Here is a 25,959-nt window from a genome sequence, read left to right as displayed (position 1 = left end):
GCTTTTTTTAAAGGTGAAAAAAATGGATACAACTGTATAGAAGAGATTCAGATGTGATTAAAGAACTATTTTCTGGTATAAGAAAAAAGCTAGACATCACTATAGAATACATTTCTATTTGGGAAGGTTCTTAATAAATTCAGGATAAATATGAGACAGTTTAAAAATGTTAAACTCAAAGATGCTATGTACGTCATTTCTGTTGCTGATAAACTGTCATAATACTGCTCTGAGTATGATTTCATTCTTAAATTCTCACTACATATAAGTATAGTTACTTTTTAAGAAACGGCACAATACTAACATTAACCCTGCAGGGTTCTGTGGTATCTATAAGCAAGGCTATGCTCTCTAAGTTAAAGAGACAGCCATGCAAAGATCTTACATTTGTAATTAAATGAAAGGACTATATATAATAACTATGAAAAAAATCCCTCTCTGTCATTTAAATACCTTTATTTCACACGAGGGCTGGTATTATCTTACTTTCTAGACTATAAAAGCATAAAGAGCTGAATGGTCTTGTTAGTTTTGTATCCCTGGTGCTGAGCTCAGTTCCTGGCAGACAGAAGGTACAAAAAACCCTGATTCATAAAATCATTCAACAAATACTGATTACCTATTATGTTCTAGGCACTGTTTTAGGTGCTGGAAATACAGGAGTGAGCAAAACAAAGGTCTGCTCTCAAGGAGCTTACATTTCACTGGGGGGAGAGAGAGAGACATTAAACAGGTAAATAAAATATATAGTATGTTAGGCAAAAATAAAGTAGGGAAGGGAAATGAGACGTGCAGGAGTAGGAATAGGTGGAAAGTTTAGACAGGACTGCCAAAGAAGGCTCACCAAGAAAGCAACATTTGAGTGAAGGCTGAAGGAAGTGAGAAAGAACCACATGGGCATCAGGAAAGAACATTACAAGCACAGAGAAGAGCAAGTGCACAGGGCCCACTATGTTTGAGGACCAACATGGAGGCCAGTGCAGCTGGAGTGGTGAGTGAGGGTGGGTCATGGGGGAACATCTCAGTGGGGGGGACAGACCAAGTAGGCCCTGAAGGTCCCAGTAAAGACTCTGGCTCTTATTCTGAGTGAGATGGGAGCCGCTGGAGAGTCTGAGCTGAGGAGTGGCTTAATCTGACTCTGTTTAAAAAGATCATGGGCTGCTGGGTGCTACACAGAGAAGAGACTGAACTGGTATAAGGGCAGAAGCCCTGAGACCAGTTAGAGAACTACTGAAACCCTCCAGATGAGCGACGATGGCTGCTTGGATTGGTGTGGAAGCTGTGGAGGCAGAGAAAAGGAGCTAGATTCTAGATGGATTCTAAAGGTAGAGTCAAGGATTTGCTGATGGATAGGGCTATGAGAGAAAGAAGGGACCCAAGGATTTTGGCATGAGCCACTAGAAGAATGAAATAGGCATTATCTGAAATACGGCAAGACTGGGATGAAGAGCTTTGGGTTAGGGGTGAGGTCGTGGGAAAGGGGATATCAGGAGCTCAGTTATGGATGTTAGGACTGGGACGTCTATCACACATTTAAGAGGAGATGCTGGTTAACTAGTTGGTTCCATGTACCTAGACTTCAAGCTAAAGGTAAAAATTGGGGTGTTATCAATACACATACAATATATAACACTTTGAAACTGGATAAGATTCCTAAGGGAATGAGCGTAGACAGAGGAAAGGTCAAAGGACTGAGCCAGGGAACTTCTTTGTACACAGATCGGGGAGATGAAAAGGAGGCAGCAGAGGAGACCAAAGAGGGAGAACCAGAGCGGGAAGGGGGAACCAGGGGGGTCCTGAAAGCCAAGGGGAAAAAGTATTCCAAGGGGAAGTGATCACATGGATCAAGTCTGCTGAAATGTCAAGAAGATGAGGATTGAGAGGTGGACATGACAGATTACCTTGCAGGGTTTATTTTCGAGAGGGGTCAAGAGAGCTTAGACAACCCTTTCGAGGAGCTTCGCTGATTTGGGATGGAGAGAATGGGGACAGGAACTGAAGCTGAAATTGGGGTGAAAAAAGGTTTATTAAAAAGATGGTAGAAATAGCACAGCACGTTTGAATGTTAATGGGAATGACCCAGGAGAGGAAAATCAATGAATCAATGAAGAGAGATATATGAGAGGAGCAGCAAGCAGTGGCCAGGCAGAATCACTCAGACTCAGAAGATTCTGTGGTTCAGAAGACTGACAAATTGTGTATCTTCTTCTCCCCACTGAATCCCAGCATTTCTCAGTGATACAGTTCTGAAGGGGCAGGACTTGTCTGAGAGAAAAGGACATAATCGTGCAAATCTATAAGGGCCGAAGGCAAAACTTAATGATGTTACGTTCTTGTTTTGAACTTGAATATTATTGCTCAATACCTGCTCCATGGCATATGATGAACTAAACACGCCGCTGCTGCTGCTGCTGGAGCTGGTTGAGGAATCTGCGGAGCTCCCAGACGGGGTCCCACTGCCAGAAGTCTTTACTGTGAGGATCTGCTCGTCAGAAAAGCCCAGCTGGTGGAGGAGCTTTTGATCTTTATTCACTGTCAGCTGTAAAAAATGGTTTCTTAATTATCGAGAAGGAAAATACTGATATTAGACTAAAGTGCCACAAAATGTTTATTTACACCTACCAGACTATCATTTGTAAATATCTGTATACTATCCACTGGAGAACACAACTGCTTGGCTATCTTCCACCGGACACTCCCTATGGTTTCATTACTGTGAGCCTGTAAAATGAAATGAAACACTGTTCTGAGTAATTCCCTTATTCATCAATTTAAACAACTATTAGCGAGCATCTGTTATGTACCAGGCACTGTTCCAGAACCTGGGAACACAGCAGAGAACCCAAAGACAAGAATCCTGCCCTTGTGAGGCTTCCCTCCTGCAGTAATTAAATATTCTCTTCCATACTCCATCCCCCAGCACGCATGGAATGAAATCTCAAGTCCTTCTTCCACTGGAGTGTCTTCCACTCTCCACCTTCTCACTGTGCTCTAGTCACACCAGCCACTTTCCTTGTCACTGAATAAATCAAACAAACTCCCACCTCAGGACCTTTGTACCTGCTGCTCCCTTTGTGTGGAATGCTCTTCCCCAGAAATGGCTAACTCTGTCACTTCATTCAAGTCTCTGTTCAAATGTGATCACCTCAGAGACCTTCCCTCTCCATTCTTACCTAAAATATGTCATGTATACCCATCTTATCCTGCTGTCTTCTTTTTTAACCTTTATAACACTCATTATCACCTGATATTATGTATTTACTTATGAGTCTGCTTATACTCTATCAGCTTCCTTTCATTTCAGGTCTTTATTCTAAATTTGTTTTCCAAACAGCTTTTAGAATAGTCATTCATGCAGCTAAATCAACAACAGTGTTCAATCTCAATCAACAGTGTTCTTATGAAAATAACATGACAATATGGAAATGGCTTCAGAGCTTAATGTAAACCTACCTCTACAGTGAAGGTATCTTTGGTAGACTCATAAGTAACATTAAGAGTTAAAAGATGTCCATGGAATGAGGCACCATGAGGTAGAATAGTTCGGGGAACAGAGTAAAAATCCTTGAAAAAGATACAGCAAGTCAAAAGATACAGCAAGTGAGATGCACAGCGCCACTGTTAAATGTCACAAAAATACACTCCTAACACATTGAGACTAATTATAGGATGATAAAGTTGTTTTACAAAGAAGAGAGGCTTACCTCTATAGTGATCACATAGCGTTCTGCCAGAAGCAGCAATCTCTCAATTATTACAAGTTTAGTGGATCTATGAATTAAAAATATTTTTTTTGAAAATACTTGAAATGAACTGCTGACTTGAGCTCAATTTCAGTCTATTTCACCAAAACCACAATCACAATTAGCCCTCTCCGGTCAAAGACTGAATTCTGCAAAGACTAAACTTCCTTTTCACTCAAGGGGGAGGTGGTTCAAGCAGGTCACAGCTGTCGCACACAGATGGAATATGGGGCAGAAGCCTGCCCCTCCCCATGTTTCCTTTCCTGTTCTTTTCTTTCTTCTTCTTTTTCTTTTTTTAAACAGTTGTCCCATAAATAGAGGACCTGGGTCTCCTCTGGGTCTGCAGGCTTATTTGTCTACCAATCCACCAAGAATGAACGATCAGTGAGTTTGAATCTCATAATCTTACAACTAAGATATGCCACATAATTCTGTAAACACAAAGAATCTGACTAAGTTCTGAACTGCCTGAAATTTAGAAGACAAATGCAAACCATTAAGTATGCCACAAATGAGAGCTGCTGTTTGTTTTACTTAGCCTAAGAATGAGGCAGAAGAAAAGGACGAAAAAAATTGTTCATCTGGTTCAAGTGACTAGGTCTGTATAGTTAAAACATACAATGTAAGAATTTGTTATCCCAAGGGTTTTCAAAGTACTTAAGAAATCAACACACATCAAGAGGCATAACCACCTCTGGAACAGAAAACACACAGCAAGGAACTGTGGCACTCTCACAGAATCTGAAAGTGAGACCTGAGGCCTCTTTTGGTTAGACTTAAGGAATCTTATCATTTGAAATAACAAGACTCCAACATTCAGCAGCTTGTACAGTCACAGCTCCACACTTTATTAAACACTACATGTGTTAACACTAACAAATGAAAATCCAAGTGCCCTTAATTTAAATATTTACTATTCCAGAGAGTCTAAGTATTCTGTACAGGTGTATTTCTAAATCTGGAAAGTTTTCAGATTTTCTAACAATAAGTATGCTGATTAGCAGTACTGGAAATTTCACTTTAAAAAGAGTTGGTTAAACACATTTAACAGAGTTCTAAATTCTTTCAGTCTACGGGCAGAAACCAGAACTTGATATTCAGATGGAAAATCTTTAGGAAATATTTAAGTGCTTAACAAGTGAATTGTTGAGTGAACTGTTTTATTTTGCCTCAATGATGAATTAAACCACAGACAGCACTGCAAACACTGTACAAATGAGAGAATAACTCTTCCTCCCATAAGTGGAACAATTATGGTCACTGAAAAGTTCTTTTAAGACTAGTGAATGAGAAAAACTACATGTTGTTCAAAGGCAACTCTGAAATTACATATTCTTAGTAACTCTGTTTAGGGTTTATAAAGAGAATATTTAAAAACTATCATGTGGTTTTGTTCTGTAATAGTCAAATATGAAATGATTCAGAATACAAAGCAGTTAGAAAAGACAAACAAAAAGCATGCTTATTTAAAGAAGCAGCAGTTTGGAAATCCCAATCCAATAGTTTATAAGTGCATTTCTAGTCTGATTTGTCAGACAGATGAATCGTTAAGGACCTAGGTCATAGATATAGACTACATTTTATAAACATGTAATTAGGAATTCTTAATGAAAGTCTATTTGAGATACACTTCCAAGAATGTGGGAATGCAAAAGTCATGTTAGTGTTCTTATCATGAGTTGAATCTATAATCACTTTCTGTCATTTTAAAAAGAGGTCCAAGAAGGTTGAGTTCTATTGGCTTCTTTCATATTAATAATGTATCACTGGGCTTCCCTGGTGGCGCAGTGGTTGGGAGTCTGCCTGCCGATGCAGGGGACACGGGTTCGAGCCCTGGTCTGGGAGGATCCCACATGCCGTGGAGCGGCTGGGCCCGTGAGCCACAGTTGCCGAGCCTGCGCGTCTGGAGCCTGTGCTCCGCAACAAGAGAGGCCACGACAGTGAGAGGCCCGCGCACCGCGATGAGGAGTGGCCCCCGCTTGCCGCAGCTGGGGGAAGCCCTCGTACAGAGACGAAGACCCAACACAGCCCCCCCACAAAATAATAAATAAATAAATAAATAATAATTAAAAAAAATAATAATGTATCACTACACAGTAGTCAGCTCATTTAAAAAAAGAAGATAAAGAAGAAGAATGTGAGCAAGGATATTGCCTTGACTCCTCTTCTAAAGGATGGCTTTAAAAAGAAAGGAATATCCCCAACTGTGAATAAAGAGAAATAAATAAATACATACATACGTAAACACATAAAGCGGTTCCAGGAGTTGAAAAAGACTTTATGAGCACCAACCTCTAGGGGGCAGCAGAGTGAGGCACAGAGAGGGAGCCCTTCTCTGAGTACCTGCCAAGGTTTCCTGAGCATCACTGACTGGGGAGGGGGGATGGGGGATGCTTACCAGTAATGAAAGGCACATAAAACTCCGCAAAAGTATTTTAGTTACTTCAATCTAATGTTTCTAAATACTCATCTATTCTCCTTACTATATCAAAGACCTATAACACTGAACTCAGATTTCACTGACAACATCTGAAAATACTCAACACAACAATGTGATTAAGAGATGTCAGTTCAAAGTTTTAACACAAATATTTGGGGCTAAAGTTCTTATTAAAAATTATTTTGAAAAATGATTTTAAGTAAAACATTTTAACTATGATTATATCATAATGTACAATATTAATCAATCATCATATTCCACTTCATTTTGCTTATGCAAAATAAAATGAGGAAATGAACAATTAACTGAGATATCTCCAAAGGAAAGAAAAGATTCCAATTATTTTTTTTAAGCTGATCTACATTTAGGTGTCGCACATTCGTTGTAACTTCTGCAATCACTTACCTGTATGGAGACTGGACTGACGTGGCTACAGTTGGCATGGCAGTTGCTGTAAGCATCTTTGTTGCTCTGGTCACAGCGTGTGTCAGAGTGGGGCCACCAAGTGCTGAACTGGCTGCCTACGAAACAGAAAATCATCACTCTATATCAGGGTTTCTCAACCTCAGCTCTATTGACATTTTGGGCTGGAAACTTTTTTTGTTGTGGAAGACTGTCGGGGACATTGTAGGATGTTCAGTGGCATCCCTGACTTCTATTCACCACTCACCTACCACTAGGTGCCAGTAGGACACCTCTAGTTGTGACAATCAAAACGGTCTTCAGACATTGCCAAATGTCCCCTGGGAGACAATTGAGAACTACCATTCTACATGTGTTAATACTTACATGGCACCTCATTTAGGGATACCTGAATACTTTAAATGTTTTTATGATGGCATATTTGGATGGAAGTCACAACTTGGGAACTCCTTCCTGTACAGATTCATCACCAGCACATATTCATCATCAGAAAGTTTAACTTATTGAGATAGTATTACACTGCAGGCTTCTAGTGGACAAAGATAACACGTCTTTTGCTGAATGTCAAGTTTTACAACACTACACACTACTGAGTGTGCTGCTATGGCCTTTAATAGCATTTATGATATAAACAAAGTGACCCATGTGGAAGGATGGGAAAAGAAGCAAGTGCTTGTATAAAATTTCTGGACAGAAAAAGGAGAAAAAGAATCTATCAGAAATGTGGAAAGTACAGTAGACCTATTTTCTGAAGACAGTTTCTATACCCCAAAGGGGGTGGGGGTGGGGTGGGTGGGTGGAGCAGGGAAAAGGAATGGGGAGGGAGAAGGAAGGATTTCCTGTAAAATACACTTCTACATTGTGGGCATTAGGGCAAATGCCTGTTCCCTATGTCCACAATACGGTACTGCTAGCAAATTCTTCCTGTAGGATCCAGCTACAAATATCAACATTATACATGATCTCAAAACACAAAATTATAAAAGGAAAAAAACCCCAAAGCATTTATTTCAAAAACAGGTTAAATAAAATTTGCTACTCACTTCTAATCTCGTGTAGCAATCAGCAATGAATTTCTTATGTAATGATACAGAATCCTAAAAGTAAGAGGTATATGGAAATTAAAATTAGTCTAGCATTTAGTTGTAATCATCGTTAAGGATAAAATGTCAAAATAAAGAAGCCTGACTTTCAGGCATGCCAACTTAGCAATTAAAAATATATTATTTTCTGCTTTTTTGTGTACCTTCTTTCCTTAAATACCCACCTTCTTTAACCTAGGATTTAGATTAATGTAACTGTAGTTTATGATTAACTGAATAGCTTCATTAGCAATTTCTTCATCAGGTGATTCCATGGCTATTTTCCAAATGAAATCCATTCCTATCAATTCCAGCTTTTCTACATACTGTTCAAAAGAAAGAAAAGTATACAGCACACCAAGGTCACAAAATTACAATTATTTTCTGCTACACTGTAACTCCACACCTCTTCACGTTCAAAATGAATTAAGGCTGCAAAAACCAAGCTACATACGAGAACATCATTATACTGATGTGGAACTTTAAAACAAGAAACAACCAACAACAGAAACACTGGGCAACTTCCACGGAACCAAGACAGATATGGAGATTTTTCTCCAGACATTCCTAAACCTAAGCTAGAACTCTACCCAGATGGGCTACTAAAGCAGAAACAAAACAGGAATAACATGGGCACCCTCTTCAGGAGCTTTTCTTCAAAGGAAAGAGAGTCAGGTTAGAGGTAGTTACTAATCCTTGGGGCTCAATCTGGTCTTCTCAAAGCTCAGTTAGAAATGGCAGGATCCAGGCCTTATAAGATCTTGTTAAAATTCTTACCACCTAGGAAGTCAGGTCATGAATGAAACAGACTTGGAAAAAGACTTATTTTTTGCCTTTCTTTTTTAAGGTGCTCACGTAAATATAAACATAAGCTGTATACTTTCTACAGGTCCTCATTTTCCTGCTTCCTTGTCTGTTCTTAAAAATTTCCCCCCAAATCCTTGCCACTGCGATCCCAGAATTGAAGATTTTGGTACTTTTTCAGGTACATGTGAACTGCTAGATCTGAGAGATTGGAAGCTTGGCTGGAACTATCCCTGCTCCACGTTCACCCAGCCACAGGAGGCCGCTGGCTGCCCCAGATCAGCAAGAAGCAAAGAGGGGCCTGAGAAGTCACCTGTGTGGGAAACGGAGCCTCCTCACACTCTAAGAGAAGCTCCCTCATCCATGCAGAAGACCGCAGTCAAGGAGGTGTCCATTCTTTTTAAAAAAGAACCTCATGTTTTCTCTCAATTATAACACGTCTTTTGCTGAATGTCAAGTTTTACTAGATTTTCCAAATTTTCTAGATTTGAAAACAATGTTACTTACCAATTGAGCTCCTTGTCTTTTCAATCGATGATCACAGAGATTCACATTTTCAAAAAAAGTCTTAAATAAGTTAAAACCTGAAATTATAGAATGTCTGATAAATTCATGCACTCTAGGTACCACGGATAATCAATGAAAAGACAAAGTATATCAAGAGCTAAAACTATAAAACTCTTAGGACAAAACATAGGCACAAATCTCCAAGACCTTGAATTAGGCAATAGTCTCTTAGATATGGTATGAAAAGCACAAGCAACAACAATGACAAAAAAATAAATAAACTTCATCAAAACTAAAAGCTTTTGTGCTTCAAAGGACTACCAAGAAAGTGAAAAGCCAACCCACAGAATAGGACAAAATATTTGTAAATCACGTATCTGATAAGGAGTGAATATGCAGAATATATAAACAACATTTACAACTCAAAAATAAAAGGGCAAATAACCCAATTTAAAAACGAGAAAAAGATTTTTATAGACATTTCTCCAAAGACGATATATAAATGACCAATAAGCCCATGAATGGATGCTTATCATCCTTAGTCATCAGGGAAATGTAAATCAAGCCACGAGATACCATGTCATAACCACTAGAATGGCTAAAAAAAAAAGACAGTTTATAATAATTATCAGAGAAGATGTGAAGAAATCAGACCCTCATATACTGCTGGTGTGATTATAAAATGCTGTAGTCACTTTGCAAAACAGATTGGCAGTTCCTCAAATGTCTACTATATGATACAGCAATTCCACTCCTAGGTATATAAAAACTTGTATATGAATGTTTACAGCAGCATTATTGATAATAACCAAAAGTGGTGACAACCCAAATGACCATCAACTGATGAATGGATAAACAAAATGTGTTATTGCCATACAATGAAGTATTACTCAGCCATAAAATGGAATGAAGTTCTGGTACGTGCTAAAACCTGGGTGAACCCTGAAAACATTATGTCTCAGCATGATAAAAGAAGCCAAATATTCATACAAAAGGTGACATATTATATGGTTCCATTTATATAAAATGTCCAGATTAGAATAATCTATAAGGACAGAAAGTAGATGAGAGGTTGGGGAAAGGGGAGAATGGAGAGTGACTATTACATGGTTTCTTTCTGGGGTGATGGAAATATCCTGAGATTAAAAATGGTGAAGGTTGAACAACTTTGTGAATATACGAAAAGCACTTATTGTACACCTTAAAAAAGTAAATTTTATAGCACGTAAAATACATATCAATAAAAAAACTCAAAAGAAACAACTGAAAAGAGGCTTTCTATACTTTGACAAATCTTTACCTTAAATGAATCCTTTTTGTACTAAGTAATTTCATGAAAAGACAGCTTAACAATTATTACCCTATATAATTTAAAAATACCATTCATGTAAAAAGAAATTTATCTGTGTATATAAACATATGTATATATAGCTATGTCTTTATATGCATAAGGCAAAGTCCAGAAGGATATCCCAAACTGGTTAGCTGCTTCTGAGAGTGGGCTGAGAAGAAAAGTATAAAATTCTTAAAGAACTGAAAAAATGATTTTAAGGTTTTTTTCCCCTACCATTCATAGTGATTTCATATGACTCCAATTTAAGAATCTTCTCCTTGAAGAGCTGCTGCTGAACATCACTCTCAAGATCATGCTGCCCTTTTGTAAACCATTCAAAACACATCTGCGGATCAAGACAAATATCACCCTGTAACTAAAGTCCATTTCAGGCAAATACATATTCCAAACTGGGAAAGCAAAGATAAATTATTTTTAATTCTTTAGAAATTTATATTGCCTTAATACCACTCAAAACCGAACTGGTTGTAACTCTGGAACTAAATAAAGCAGTTAATTACAGCAATCTTTCCTCGAGATAATGAAAATATATATTCATGCTTTTCACTCAATTGTTACACTTTGGTTTTTCCACCAACATTTATTAATAAGCCTTACTATGTGCCAGGCACTGTGCTAGGCACTGTCACATACTTAGTCCTTTCAATAATCTTATGATGTAGTTAACACTATTCTGCAAAATGAGATGAGGAAACAGCCATTCACTGTTAGAAAACGTCAAAGCAGTGTGGTGCTCCTGGTTTAATCTATTTTCAGCTGTGTAACTCTAGTTCTAAAGATCTGTCTAGGTATCAGTTCCTTCTTTAGTGTTTCCGGGACACAACATCATTATAGGAACTCAAAGTTTTCTACTGGTTAACTTAAAATTAGTTTCATGGGAGGGAAAAAAATACTAAAAGACACACCAAGAATTCTTTTGCTGTACTCATTTGGCTGAATTTGGTTTTATCCAGAATGGTATCAGACTTACCAAAGATCTCACACACTTGTCTATATCACAGATATATATTATATAAAATATCTTTTCAACACTTACAGTTCCTAGCCTATTAGTATAAATGTGTGCTTAGTAAATTGAAAAGTGTTTAGAATTGAAGATGTGAGACACACACAAAAATGTGAGATGCACACAAAAAAGTGAAATACTATTAAGTCCCACTGCTGTCTTACTTCATCCACAATATCCTCTTACCTCTCTATCTAATTCACAAACATCCTGGCCAGTCACAAGACACTCCCAGATTTCCTTGGCACGATTCCAACCCAGATACAGAGTAGCTTCTTGCAAGAAAAATGCCAGAAATTTTAGATGGGCCTCTAGATACTGGAAAAAGAAATAATGCTAATTAGTTAACTCCAGGCATTCATATGTAAAAGCAAAATTAAAAACACAAAAAAACTTTGAAATTAAAAAAATAGTTTTACCTAATGCTTTTTCATATAACTTAGGGTAAAGTAAATGTGAGAAATCTGTTTACAAGTTGACAATACAATGTAGCAGAAACTACTTGAAGTCTAACACAAACTCAGTTGACTTTAGATGCCAAAAAAATACAATTTCGGCAATCTCAGAGTAAAATACCACAACACAACTGGTGAGTTAAGGTATTTTTCTATTTTTTTTATAAACAATATTACTAACCACTAGATTTGAAAAACAAAAGCCATTAGCCACAGAACTGACAGTTATTATTTCTGATCAAAGACAAGAAAAGATGTTTATTTTTATTACCATATCATATGCAGTTATCTTGGGTGATTTACTGAAAGATTTACCCACAAATATCAATTTTCTGAACTTTTATTTTGAGGTGATTATAGTCAAGATACAAAAATGTTCCATTATGACAAAGACACCTCATGCTACCTCTTTAGAGTTACTCCCAATAAATATTATTTTTATAGTTCAAGTGCAAAAAGGCCAAATGAATGCTGTAAATCATGAAACAAAAGCACAATGCCAGATACCTCCCGATAAGTGTATCGGCCATCCACGAGTGTTGAACCAGTTAAGCCTCCAGGTCCAGCCACGGCTGCTGCAAGCCGATGACAAGCTATCAGACTTCCCGTTACCAATTTCACTATTTCAAAATTTTTCTTCAAGTCTTGAATAATGCTCTTGGAGAAAACAACAAAAAGAAAAATGGTATGAGAACGTGCAGTTATTTTATCAGTTTCATACAAGCTTCTATTTTAGCACGTAGTTGAGGAATAGCAAACACAGAAAGTTTTTCACTCATATTTCCTACATAAAAGTAAATAAAATCAATCTGGTATGTACATTTACTAGGGAATTACTACAGAATTAATAAACTTCCCTGGTAAATTTCTGCTTCTAAAAGGGATTCTTAAAAAAAAAAAAAAGGCTTTCAAAAGAACTATTTCACTTCTTACATACTTTTCCAGATCTTTCTTCCCAAGTCTATTACATTGAGGAAGCTCTAGCTCCTAAGCAAACTAATGTTTTCACAATACAAAATAAGTCTTTGAATCTTTTCAAACTAATTTCTAAAATACCATTAACTTTTAAACACTGGCTTACTTTGTAAATTAAGGAAATAAAAAATAAATGAGTTAGGGATATATCAAAGGAAAAGCTCCATAGAAATGAAAGCAGAATGATGTTTAAATTCAAGATTATTAAGTAATATAAATGAATTACATTAATAACCATAAAACCGTAATGCAGTCACTACAAAACTCAGCAATCTTTTGATGTTTGTTACTATAAAAGGTTATGCAAGTAATTGTATAATAATCAAATATAACTATACTCTTACCTTGTCTTGCTTTTGATAGGTTTGTTTTATGAATGAGCGGGTGATTTCATGTAGCTGACGCAAAGCTGGTACTACCCATACAAACTGGGGATTATTAAGTTGAGATGACTAGAGTTAAAAAGAAGTTACATTAGTTAAATTTAGAAATAAATAGCAGATTAAATTTATTAGCTATAAAAAATTTCCAAGTCAATTAGGTTTTATTGTTACACATTCTATTATTTTTCTCTTCACATCGCTCATTTATAGTTTATCTCCATGCACTCATAATTCAGTCTTCAACTTCTTATTCTGCATGCAATCCTAAAGCCAAGAACTGCAAACAGGAGTGGATGTGAAGTGATAGTAAATGTATAGGGGTACATCAGCAAAAAACAGACGACAAGGAATTAGCAACTTCAGAGGATAGATTAAGTAGCACAGGCTGCTAGGATATGTTGACGTAATAAAATAAATTGATGGCAAAAGCTTAACTTGGATGATACTGAACTGGCTGATAAGTAAAATGGTATAAAAATATGGTTTTCTACAATTACATGATTAAGATACCAATGATATGATCAAGATACTAATAGTGGTTTAAATATTAAAGAAAATATCCATGGTCTGCTTGTATTTCCTAGTTAAAACAATTTTATGAGAGAATTCTACTTTTATTAATTATTACAGCCACTTCACACTTATACTTTATATTTTTCAAGACCCTTGCAAATATGTTATTTCTGCAGCTGGTACATGACAATCCAGACCTTCAAGTACATATTTGAAAAGTCTGACGTTCATGCGATACTCTTTAAACAGAGAATTGCTTTTGAATAAATAGCATCTTTCAAACTGTGAGATTTCATTATAAAGGTTGTAGGAATGTCAGATTAAACACTATCGATCAATTGATAAGTAACTCTCTAAAAAACTGAGCAACAGTTTAAGTCCTTAGCTTTTACTTTAAAAACTGTATTATTTTTTTAAAGCCTTGCTTCTTTAAGTCTTTCTGTAAGATGAAGATGCCTACGGGGCAGAAAACTACTTTTGATGTCATTTGCAGAAAAATATCGTACTACTAAATACGTAAATGTGAGAGAGCTACTGCCTAAATAATACTGGCTTTCCTAGAGATTAGCCAATCAATCAGCAAATACCGTATTTCCTGGATTCTAAGATATAGGTTTTATAAATTTTAACATTTCTGAAATGGACACTTCTTACAACTGTATCAAAGAAACTTACCAGCCACTAGGCATAGGAGTAAGTTTAGATATACCTGTCCTTATGTGAGTATGTGCAAACTTAGCTGCTTACAAAAGGTATCTGTTCATCTACCCATCATTTCTGCTGTTACGTGGCATAGTTCGCACCAAACAAGGATGGCTTTTTAACTTAAATGTAGATCACTGATTTGTTTCTTGGATGCTATCAAAAAGATTACACTATGATATAGCACTGACTAGCCTGTCGTGTCCATCGATTCAATTAAAAGCAAAGAATAACTGCCAGTGGTCTCGGACTAAAGTGTTTTTCAGAGCCAGGAGAACTTGGTGTGACAGACTCATACCCTGTGAAGGGCTATATCACTTGGTGTTAAACGTCTCTCTGTCCAAAGCTGCACCTTGATTCAAGAGAAACTGTTTAACTTGTAGTATATACAACTTAATGAAAGAAAAAAGCAGCTTGAGTTTTACAAAAAAAGACAAGGACACAAAACTCCATATTCTTCAACGTGCCTCAAAATTCTACAATCTTAAAGATTTCAAAGAAGTCCAAAGCACTACACTAGATAATGAAAAGCGGTGTGCCACAGTGAGGCTGTACATACTGGATGAAACCTGTGATGCATGTTGCAATCACTGGCATCTTAGAATCAGAGAAATAAGGTATGTATTAAAGGCCAACTACTTGCAAGACTAGCTAGAATATTTCTGCTAGGATATAAAAGTTGCAAAATGACAGAGATTAAAATTCTAAGGCTTAAGTCCGAACTCATACCTTCCAAAAGGATTACAAACATTAGGATATAAATATAAACCCTTTAGTAAATAATCAGGTATATTAAAAAGTATCGTTATGACCAATTAAGTCAATTATGGTTAGATTATTTTTTTAACATTGAAAATTACCCTTTAGAATCTAAAAAGTATTTCTGATATAGCCTTTCTAAAGTTTAGCAAACAAGACAGATGTTATTTATTCCATCATATCTATAACATTATGTTGTTATGTTATAAGAAAAATTTAAATTACTCTTCTCCATTTATAAAAGGGGCTGAAGACTATGGTGAACAATTAAGACGAACATATCTGATAACGTCTGATAATGAAGCTGAGGTTTCATAAGTAGGAGTTAATGGTATATCCAAATTAGACTCCTAATGTTAGATGAAGCCGTAGAGGTCAACTAGTTTAGCCTGCAAACCTGTGCCTAAACTTTCCTTATTCATTTTTGTTACAAAACTTGTCTTCTAGTGTTTCCAGTGATGAGGAACTCAGGAGGCAGTGCATTCTGTGTCAGACTGTTTTCATAGGAAGTTCATTGATCTATCATATTGCAACATGCCTTCCCATAACTTCTTAGGAGACATAAAAAGTAAGTTGAATCAAACTTCTATAACAATCCTCTAAGTTGCTGAAAAAGCTTTCCTATTCTTTCTTGAGGTCTCTCTTCTCAAGGTTGAATATCCCAGTTCTTCATCTGCCTTGTTTTACCAGACCTAGCCATTTACCTAGAACCAAGTTCAAATTTTTACATGGGTGGACATTTAAAAAGTATTTCCTCCTGTGCTAAGCACATCACTGTGAGGCTGTACTGAGGGCATCTTGCTGCTTTTACCTTCAGTTGTATGTTTTGGCAAGTGGAGGCCCCTCAGGCATGGGTAAGTAACGATTTTAGTGTCCTCACAGAGGAAGGGGAAGAGGTAAGAGGAAGGGAGCCAACATTTATTGAAAGGCTGCTGGGCACTGTGCTAGGAGGCCTTCATATAATGACTTAAGGAATACACAAACACCACTAATTGAGTAAAAATGACTTTTTTTGGTTTAGTAATATTTTTTTGGATGAGTACATTTAAACTTTTTAATTGAAGTAAAAAATAAGTGCAATAAGAGGGAAAGGGTTGGGGGCAGACAGTGGAAGGTATAAAGGAAGCAAAGGAAAGAGGACCAAGGAAGCCAAGGGTATCCTGGCAGAATCTACAGAAATAAAGTTGAGAAATAAAGGTCAGAATTTCTGAACACAATAATGGAACTTGGGAATTTTAAGAGTGTCAAAAGCAGAGGGAAAGGGGATCAGTTGGAGGAGTAGAGGTAGCTGGGGGGTGGGAGGGGAGTAAGAGGTGGGTGATCTTGTCTTACCCTTTGCTTAGTTTCTGTGTAGCCTGGCAGGGAGACATAATTCCCAGTCAGCCCACCTTGCTGCCTGGCAGGAAAGGGCATAGCATAGAAAAACACCTTTAGTGGCAGTATATAACTCAACCCCCTGCCTGGAGTCATATCGGGGGCTTTGATCTTCCCACTGCCCCCCTTCAGCCATGTGTACTTTAAGAGAGTATCTGCAAAAGCACTCAGTCAACTGAAAAGTGCTATGTAAATGCAAGTTGTTATTATTTGAAATGAAAGAATGGTACATCAGAATTTCTTTACTGGGAGCAGTGGGATACAAAAAAGGAAGAATGTTCCTTTCAAGACTCACAAAATGACTCCAAAATTCTCCCTGTTACTTTTTGAGTTTTGTTATCAAACAACAGACGTGAATGAAGCGACTGCAAAGAGAAGCAATAAAGATGCCGCGATGCTACTGGCGAGAAGGGCTAAAGTATTGCTCAGCTGTAACAAGGAAGGAACAGGGATCAGGAAGGAGTTTTCTGGTTTCAAAAGCCATTTCCCTGGAGGGAGGAAAAAGTCCCTTCAGCTTTGACCTTCATACCTATACAGAAATGTATCTGTTACTGTGAAGAAAAGACCATTTTCTATAGATACCCTTTCCCTCTTACTATTACTATTGAAAGATTTTAAACTTCTTAAATAACTCTGGATGAGTTTCAATCATAAAGATAGAGGGTGCTAAATTATCTGAATCACTGAGCTGAGAAAACTGGGAAAATTCAAATTGTATCTGACTAGAAAGAGAGCAATGTTGTTGAATTAAAGGAACAATTAATCATAACCTGAGCATTACCAGCTCCAGTTTATCAACGATTTTAATGTAGAAAATTCACTTGATCAAATTTCAATGTCAGAAATATAACACACAAAGTTCTTAAATGTCCCCAACTAAACTTTATGACCAAGCATAATTTAAGAGAATAAAAGCCTACTGAGTCACCAAGGCCGCTTAGCAAGAGCTGAGTCTCTGAATTTACTAATGCAAATTAGCAGTATTCAAGATCCTTTAAAGAAATACTAGGAAAGCCAAGAAATATGTTTTACCAATGAAATTCCTAAGCCATTAGCTATTTACTAAAATCTTTTCTTATGATAACACTGAAATGAAACCCCTCTCGCTGCTAGGCTTTGTTTCATCTGGCCAACCTGAGGGCCTGCGTGGGAGGAGGACATGCTCTGATCAGGGCTGCTGCAACCACGGAAGCAGGCTCCAGCGAGCAGCTACTGACTGCAGCAACAGGAGAGCTACAACCATCACTACACATGCTGCTACCCACCCTTTCGAAGGACAGTCCTTAAGTCCACAGTCACCTGGAGGCAAAAGCCCTGGAGCGCAGGACTTCCACAGCACCCATCACTACCCAGTTCTACCTTCTAAAATCGAGCCCTAGCAGCAGGCACTCACTCAATAACCGTTTGTCTAAGGAATTACTTTAGGAACACATCTGAACCAAGCACCTAGAAAACGACTACGTGCCAGCAACGAATGAACTTCTTTCTTCCCTTCTTTCTCTCTTCTGACTCTATGAATGTTCCTCCATTTCTCTCTTATGGGAGAAAAATGGACACGATGTTTATTTAGAATCCATTGTGCTTATTAAAGATGTGCATACTTTGGATTTAATTTTAAAAAAGAAAAACTAAGTTGAAGGTCTTACAATCATATGAAAATAATATAGTAAAACTATTCTTTGAATGTGACCCTGGATTTTTTTTCCCTTTGACAGTCAATAACCCCCAAGCTTTAAAAAATAAGCACAGGTCATAAGCAAATATTTAAACAGCGGTTTGTATCTGAATATTATTCGAAGAAACACTAAAACATACTTTTATCTTAAAATTATAATTCAATTTATTAAAAGGAATTATTAAATTAGTATACCTTTTAGTTGGTTCCATCTGCAAATTCTTACCTTGAATCCATCCTTCTTGTTTTTTTCCAAACCTGACCATTCTCCAGGCTGAAAATTAATTTTAAGAAATATTAAGAAATACAAGTGACTTGGTAAAAGCAGTACCTATAATTTCCCAATTTTGGACTCTAAGGTAAGAGCTTCCAGGTAGGACATTTAGTTTAATTTACATAAGAGGGGAGGAAAATTACTTGGCTCTAATTACTCAGACAATACTATTGCTCTGACAACAAAACTAGACCAAAGATAAAACCAACCCTTTTAATATCTTCTATGCACTTAATGATGTAGCTCCTCTTGATTGCTTCTTTCACTGCATACGCATCACTTAGGATTGTCAGGTGCTCCTCCAAAGCTTGCTGAATAAGGCTACTGGGCAGCGTTGGGAGATGAGCCAGCTCCCAGAGTACATCTAACACCTACGATAAACCACATGTGGTGAGCCAGCCCATACGCAGGTAAAGCTGCTTTAAGTACTTGTAGCTAGAAAAAGTCATTTGATTCTCCTGCCTTTCCAGAAGTGGTCTCAAAGCGAGCTTCCCGGCCTATTCGTCCAATCAGGCTCAAGAGCTTCTGTCTTACTCTATCGGTCTCGGTCTCCCAGCTCTGTAGAACGAAAAAGAAAAGACACAGGAACTGCTTCCCAGTCCCATTTGCTCACACTGGCAAAATATGCAAAAACTTTAAACTTGAGCTAAAGAAGTTTAATAAAGTAAGAAGAGTACAGTTAAACACTGCTAATTTAGAGGGAGGAGACCTCAAAATAAGATTATTTTAGAAATATTTAAAAGTAAGCACGTTTGAACACATACCTTCTGAATGAGAACAAACAAATGATTAAGCTGATCTGAATTAAATTTGACAGCTGCTGCAGCAATAATAGTATGGATATTCTCGATCACAGTAGATGATTGTCCTGACTAGAAAAGAAGACATTGGGAAGAAAGTTAAGTCTTGGAAACTGGAAAAACCCAAGTCTTTCCCTGTTGATTTACAGAAGCAAAAGTAAAACAGTAACAAACATAAACTGATGCTAGTCTAACAGCATACATACACTTGCATGATAAAATTGGTAAGACTACAAGAAGCAACCATTATTAATGGTTATCTGTTGGCCTTGTTTAAATTCCTAGAAGCATTAAATCTCTAAAAAGACAATGTGAAAACAGATGAGAATCAAGTTCTCAATCTGACATATTCATTTCAAGAGGAGAACAAAATATTTTCAACTGGCTTAAAAACAATTTAATTACTTTACAAGAAAAACATACTCATTTTTCACATTTTATAAATGATCTTGAGGGTCTCAGTTGAGAGTATTATGTGTCTCATTTTTAAAACTGCTTATAGATATTTTGTGACTTCAATTAATATTTATTTATCGATGGGCAGTAAGTCTCTGCTTTAGAGAGTCACCACCCTTCTCCCTTACTGATAAAAGATGTCAGAAAAAGGCAAAAATAATTCTGATCAACTTACCTGTATCTTCCAAATTTTAGTGAGCTCATCTAAAGACAATTTACTGCCCAAGAGTTCAATAATTCCCTTTATACGATCACAGTATTGTGCTTGGTCTATGTTGCCTAAGAGAAGAAACACCAGAGAGGCAGACAGATACAGTGAACACTGACTTTCTAAATATGATTCTATTTATTCAAAGCAATATTAACTTGCTATAAAATTATTTAAAGGCTAATATAGTCAAAGCAACAATTTCAAACCTTTTTTATACATAAATATATTATTTATGTGTTAGGTAACTTTTTTTAAGCCACTTACCTTCCAATGCAATTGACAGAACTGAGTTCTCAACTAGCCAATCTAACAGTCTGTCTGTATCTATAGCATTCTTCACAGATTTGGATAAAGTGCTATCTTCTATTAGTTTGGTTACCTAAAAAGACAGGATTATTGTGATTGAATCTAATGCAAATATTCATAATCAAAATCTTCATATATATTTTGTGACTTTTATAGTGTTACAATGTGGTCTAATGATTAGCCAAAATGTATCAAAGGCCAGTTATTAGAAGTTAATAGACTACTTATTTGTGATGTCTCTTTAAAAAGAACACAGAGCTCACACTTCCTGGGCCACTGCTGATTGGCTCAGGGATGCACATCTGACCCAAACTTCAATCAGAGCACTCCTCCAAATTCTATACTTGGGACCAGAGAGAAAGTATCAGTCCTTCCCGAGTCACAAGAGCTATCCATGGCCATGTCTACCATGTGAAAGATGCCACTCTGTAGGTGGAAAGAGAACAAGGCCATCATGCTCATAAAAGCAGAGACAAGACCTGGATAGAGTCCTGGCAGTGGTTCAGTCTCAGATTCTAGTTGATCCTGTTGCCCACATGTGTCCCTGCCCTTACACGGTTTGGCTAGTCAATCTCTCATTCATGTGAGACAGCCCAGCCTTCTTCCATTAAATTCCTCTTTTAGTCTAAGATAATTCAAGATGAGCTTATTTCACTTGCAGTCAAGAATCCTAATTAACATAAAACTGAAGGAAAATAACTGGAATTATGACTGAACTGTATTGGCTCCACCGGAAAGTCACCAAAACCAACTATGCTCATGTAAAGTTCAGGAAGCTGCAGAAAATTATTTCCATCATTTTGCTTAGACCATCACAGTTGTAAACAAAACAAAATTTTGCCTCAACCCCAGTTAGAAGATTTGATTTAAGTAAACACATATCTGAAATATAGTAAAAGGAATTATACCCTTAGGGTAAAAAGTAAATCTCAAACTGCATATTCCAAGGAATTATGTTCTAGCAAATTTCACTAGAACACTAAATATTTCAAAGAACGAATTTGGAAATGTAATACATATAAAAATATTACTTTATTAACAATTATAAACATGTACACCATTTTATAGATAATCACTTATCTCTTTTTGTAGGATTACAAGAAATTATTATTCTTTGTTTCCCAACATTTTTACATTAATAACCACAAGTTTTGGAAGAACTTAAAAGTGTCTGTGCTTTAAGTCTTCCAGAAACGGACGCAAAACTTACTTCTTTGAGGGAATTCATTTTAGCGCTAAAATGAGGTGATTTCAGCATGCGCAGTAGGATGTCTAGTCGAAGGTCATCCACAACGGTCACCAGATCCGGTTGGAAGCGCATGCAAAGTAACTTAATGGCAGACAAGAGCTCCGGGATGCTAACCAATCTCTTTTATGTAAAAACAAAATACACACAAACGTACAGATACATAAACAGAAAAAACAAAAAGGAACCATGAAAACATTTTGATGCCAATTCTTACACACACACAGGAATACAGGACATTTTCAATAACCATGGTCTAATGGTATCTGATATTCCGCATGGTCAATAAACTATATTTTACTTCTAAACAAAAGTTAGCACATGTGTGAGCAAAGAAAAGGGAAGGGTTCTGTGATAAATTCAAGGTAGACAAAATAAATCATGTTAAATTTAAATGTTAAAATTGCTTTAAACACCTTTGGATAGCTTTTAATACTGAATTATTTTAAAGCTTCTTCAATGCTATACCAATTATACTACTATCAAAATCAACATGTTAGTAAAATTCTTAATGGTATCACTTGCTGACAACCCTACATTCATTTTATTGACTGAGGTAACACCAACCACTTGGTATTTCAGACAAAACATTTTTTGGTTAGGAGATGTAAAATTAATTTGATGTGAGTTGTATGTGACCAGAATCCAAACAGCAATGGTGTGTGAACCTTGCCCTAAGCCATGGCTCTGCTTCCATGGACCAATAGGCATTGGGGCTACTTGACTGGAAAGAACATTACCTTATCTTTAAGGTCCTTTTCTTCCACACTCCGCACGTCCTGGATTGTAGTAAGGATGACTGGGTCCAGCATGGGCTGCAAGAAAAAAGTACTAAAGTTAATAAGGACCCCTGAATCTGTCCCCAAACTAGAGAGGAGACACTTTTTTATTCACATTTCAAAAAGGAGAGGGTGCTATGCAAAGATCTGAATTCCAGTATTAGAGCAGCCACTAACTAGGTAATAGCATCCCAAGTAAACCCTTAACTGATTCTGTGCCTCAGCTTCTTTACTATCATATGGGTGCAATCCCTCTTTACTATCTTATAAAGGGTCCTTTGAAGAGCAACCAAAGACAACCAAAGACACACCGACTAACTTAAAACATTAAGCATGAGTATGTATTATTTTTGTAATAAAGTATTTTGCATTTGATTTAAAAAATGAATATAAGCACAGACCATGAAAAATACGCTGTTTTATGCATTTATTTTGCTAACTGATATAAATGAGGCCTATAGACAAGACTCATACAACACACTGCTCCAGAATGGTAGCATAACCAGGTAACTAACTCTGAAGAGCATGTGAGAAGTAGCAAACTATTAGCTAGATCTAAATGATCACTTCCATTTAAGTAAAATAATATTTAAAACTTATCTGGTGACAAGAGAAGATAGACAATATTTGGCTGTCAAAGCAAGAAGACATTAGCAATGAATTAAAGTGACATCAGGCAACTGATTATCCAAGTAGAATTTCTTTATTTACACTTATGCCAACTGTATAGTGAGAACTGAGGGCTGTCAGGGTAAGAGGCAAGTCACACTGCTCTTGTCAGCATGTGCCAGCCCTGCTTAATTCTCACTGCAACTCTGTGAGATAGGCATGGTTATTACCACTATTTTACAGATAAAGAAGCCAAGTCACAGGAGTTACTTCAGTCTTCTGAAGTCACACAAGGAGCAAGTGGTAGAGACAATTGTTAATTTACATAAATATGGTATGAATTTATTGCTGAATGAATTTAAGGTTGGATGGTTTGATATAATTCAAATAAAGTTAAATATGCTTTGGTTGGAAATTCATATACTTTTTACTCTTTTTAAAGTACACTGTGCTTGGACTTCCCTGGTGGCACAGTGGTTAAGAATTTGCCTGCCAATGCAGGGGACACGGGTTCAAGCCCTGGTCCGGAAAGATCTCACATGCCACGGAGCAACTAAGCCCGTGTTCCACAACTACTGAGCCTGCGCTCTAGAGCCCGCGAGCCACAACTACCAAGCCCATGCACCACAACTACTGAAGCCCGTGCGCCTAGAGCCTGTGCTCCGCAACAGAGAAGCTACCGCAATGAGAAGCCCATGCACCACAACGAAGAGTAGCCCCCACTCGCAGCAACCAGAGAAAGCCTGCGTGCAGCAACGAAGACCCAACGCAGCCAAAAAAAAAAAAAAAGTACACTGTGTTTACATACAAAACCTGGAATTTCTAGAGAACTTAGTATTAATTAGCAGTTGGAATATTTACACTGAATCTCTTTCCATGGAGCAATGCATGGGTTTAAAAGCATGCATTTAAAAATTCAATCCTGGCTCTGATTATTAAAAAGCCAATTATTAAATTATTAAGTCAAATCATTTTGTCTCTCTATGTCTTAGTGTTTGCTACAAAACGAATGATTGTATTCATATGCTTAATAAGTGAGAACACTAGATGTCTCTAAAGACCTTAGTATCCAGAATGAAGAAATACATAAGTAGCCATCCTGTTTCATTTAAAAATCTTGCAGTATTACTTTGAAATCTAAAGAAGGCACTTAAAACTTAGAAATAGCAGGAATTTCCAGAACCTACAAAAAAAATCCTATATCCCTTGTTAAAATGGCCCTAAGGAAATTAGATATTAGAAAGAAGGAACAGTGCATACTATTTGCTTCCAAAGGACACTAAGCTTTCAAAACCATTTGTGGTGATTTTAAAAAATCTCTGTGAAAGTTTTAAGTTTCACAGACTTATTTTTATAAAGAAAATAATAAATGGAGGCATTTCAACATGACATTTTATTCAGTAAAACTTGTTAACTGAAATGGAAAGGAATAAGAAAATGTAATAAGCCCTAAACATTAGGAAGCTGAACATTCCGCGGCCTTGACTATCCTGGGACCTGCTGACGTACAATCTGCAGAGGCAAGAAATCAGACAAGATGTGCTGTTAAACTGTTCCTCAGATAGTGAGTGATTTGGCTAGCAGGTGAGCCCAGCACCACTCAGCACTGTTTAATACGTAATGGCACTGAACCCTTAAATAATCCTGTAAAGGGGGTAGGGATATATGCCACCTATTTTATAGTGAAGGAAACAAAGAAAAATATATGCTATAATATGTAATTATATTTGATAAAATGATAAATTGAAAAGGTAAATAACCTTAAATGTTAGGTCTCCTATACCTTAAATTAGTAATCACTTTTATTTATCTTCTGATAATATTTTCACTATAAAGATAGCTAATCCGAAAAAAAAGAAGTTACTCTAAATTAGGCACAATTCTGAACAACCGGATAAAAAGATAATTTTACTGTTTGTATGTCTTAGGTCACCTCTGAAGTAAGTGTAAAATGGCCTATCTTACCTGTACCACTGAGGAGTTGAGGTACTCTGCACACACCCCTAAGGGCTGCACCAGTGCTGATACTGCCTGAGAAAAGACAGTGAAGGTGAGAAATAAATGTGAGTGAGTTTCTTCCTTTCAACATTAAACAAATCCCCTTTAATATGTCAGAGAACATTTTATACTCTTGAATAGGAAGAACTGATATAAAGATGTCGATTTATTTAAATTACTGTAGAAATGTGATTTAAATCATAATATGCCAATAAAACTTCTTTCAAGGCTTGGATGAGATGATTCTAACGTTCACACTGCAGAATAATAAAAATTTTTATTTGAAAAAGGAGAGAATAGTTGGGGAAGGAGTGAAATGTGACTTTAACAAAAAAACACTTAAGACTTCCATGAAGAAAATTATAAAACTTTACAAAAATACATAGTCTAAATAAATGAGATACCACATTCTTGAATGGAAAGGACCAGTACTGTAAAAATGAACAAACTGAACACAATTCCACATATGGTCTTGGTGGAACTTTCTGCAGGAGAACCTGACATGCTGGCTATATTCAGAAGAGTAAAAATATGAGAATGATCAATAAAATTTGAGAAAAGAAAGACGTTGAGCAAAACTGGCACTACCAATAATGAAAACATTGGAGAAATGGTATAAAAATGGCAGAGTGACCGAACAAATGAATGACAGGAACAGAAGTCCAAGAACAATTCATGTATACACGGGACTCAGACATTTGATAAAGCCAACAAATCAAAGTAGTGAAGAAAAAAATGGAATATTCTTTAAAGGATCTTAACAACAATTAGTTACCCATTTGGAAGAAAATAAAATTGGATTTCTATCTTACACCATATATAAACACATTCTAAATGAATTCAAGAACTAAGTTTAAAAAATGAAACTGTAGAAGTATAAAATTAAATGAGTATTTTTATAACCTTGAGATGGGGAAGGAAACACTCCCCAAGCAAATAAGAAAAATTTTAAGCCATTAAGGAAAAAATTGACTGTATAAAATTTTGAAGCCTCTGTATGGCAAAAAGACACCATCAACAGAAATGAAAAGAGAAGGAAAAGGCTGGGAAAGAAATTTACAAATACACAAAATAGACATGCCATT

At 36.6% G+C, this 25,959-nt stretch overlaps 1 protein-coding gene across 3 annotated transcripts in view; it reads right to left on the bottom strand.

Moving 5' to 3' along the window:
• The window catches only part of USP24 (ubiquitin specific peptidase 24), a gene marked incomplete at its 5' end in the record, with an annotated part of 147,880 nt that overhangs the window by 64,457 nt on the left and 57,464 nt on the right, over nucleotides 1–25,959 (bottom strand). For all 3 annotated transcript variants that reach the window (XM_082356212.1, XM_082356214.1, XM_082356213.1), the window contains 21 exons: nucleotides 2,366–2,539; nucleotides 2,623–2,721; nucleotides 3,454–3,564; nucleotides 3,705–3,771; nucleotides 6,589–6,704; nucleotides 7,650–7,703; nucleotides 7,874–8,014; nucleotides 9,000–9,076; nucleotides 10,567–10,678; nucleotides 11,546–11,677; nucleotides 12,322–12,471; nucleotides 13,134–13,241; nucleotides 18,422–18,469; nucleotides 18,679–18,840; nucleotides 18,932–19,027; nucleotides 19,234–19,341; nucleotides 19,901–20,004; nucleotides 20,201–20,315; nucleotides 21,453–21,611; nucleotides 22,229–22,303; nucleotides 24,842–24,907. In XM_082356212.1, the coding sequence (XP_082212338.1) occupies nucleotides 2,366–2,539; nucleotides 2,623–2,721; nucleotides 3,454–3,564; nucleotides 3,705–3,771; nucleotides 6,589–6,704; nucleotides 7,650–7,703; nucleotides 7,874–8,014; nucleotides 9,000–9,076; nucleotides 10,567–10,678; nucleotides 11,546–11,677; nucleotides 12,322–12,471; nucleotides 13,134–13,241; nucleotides 18,422–18,469; nucleotides 18,679–18,840; nucleotides 18,932–19,027; nucleotides 19,234–19,341; nucleotides 19,901–20,004; nucleotides 20,201–20,315; nucleotides 21,453–21,611; nucleotides 22,229–22,303; nucleotides 24,842–24,907 (2,274 nt within the window). The remainder of the gene's footprint in view (nucleotides 1–2,365; nucleotides 2,540–2,622; nucleotides 2,722–3,453; nucleotides 3,565–3,704; nucleotides 3,772–6,588; nucleotides 6,705–7,649; nucleotides 7,704–7,873; nucleotides 8,015–8,999; nucleotides 9,077–10,566; nucleotides 10,679–11,545; nucleotides 11,678–12,321; nucleotides 12,472–13,133; nucleotides 13,242–18,421; nucleotides 18,470–18,678; nucleotides 18,841–18,931; nucleotides 19,028–19,233; nucleotides 19,342–19,900; nucleotides 20,005–20,200; nucleotides 20,316–21,452; nucleotides 21,612–22,228; nucleotides 22,304–24,841; nucleotides 24,908–25,959) is intronic.

This window comes from Balaenoptera borealis, assembly GCF_965194805.1.
Source record: "Balaenoptera borealis genome assembly, chromosome: 1".
In the NCBI taxonomy this organism is placed as follows: Eukaryota; Metazoa; Chordata; class Mammalia; order Artiodactyla; family Balaenopteridae; genus Balaenoptera; species Balaenoptera borealis.
Note: the sequence above shows the minus strand (reverse complement) of the source record. Positions and strands in the feature narration are given on the sequence as shown.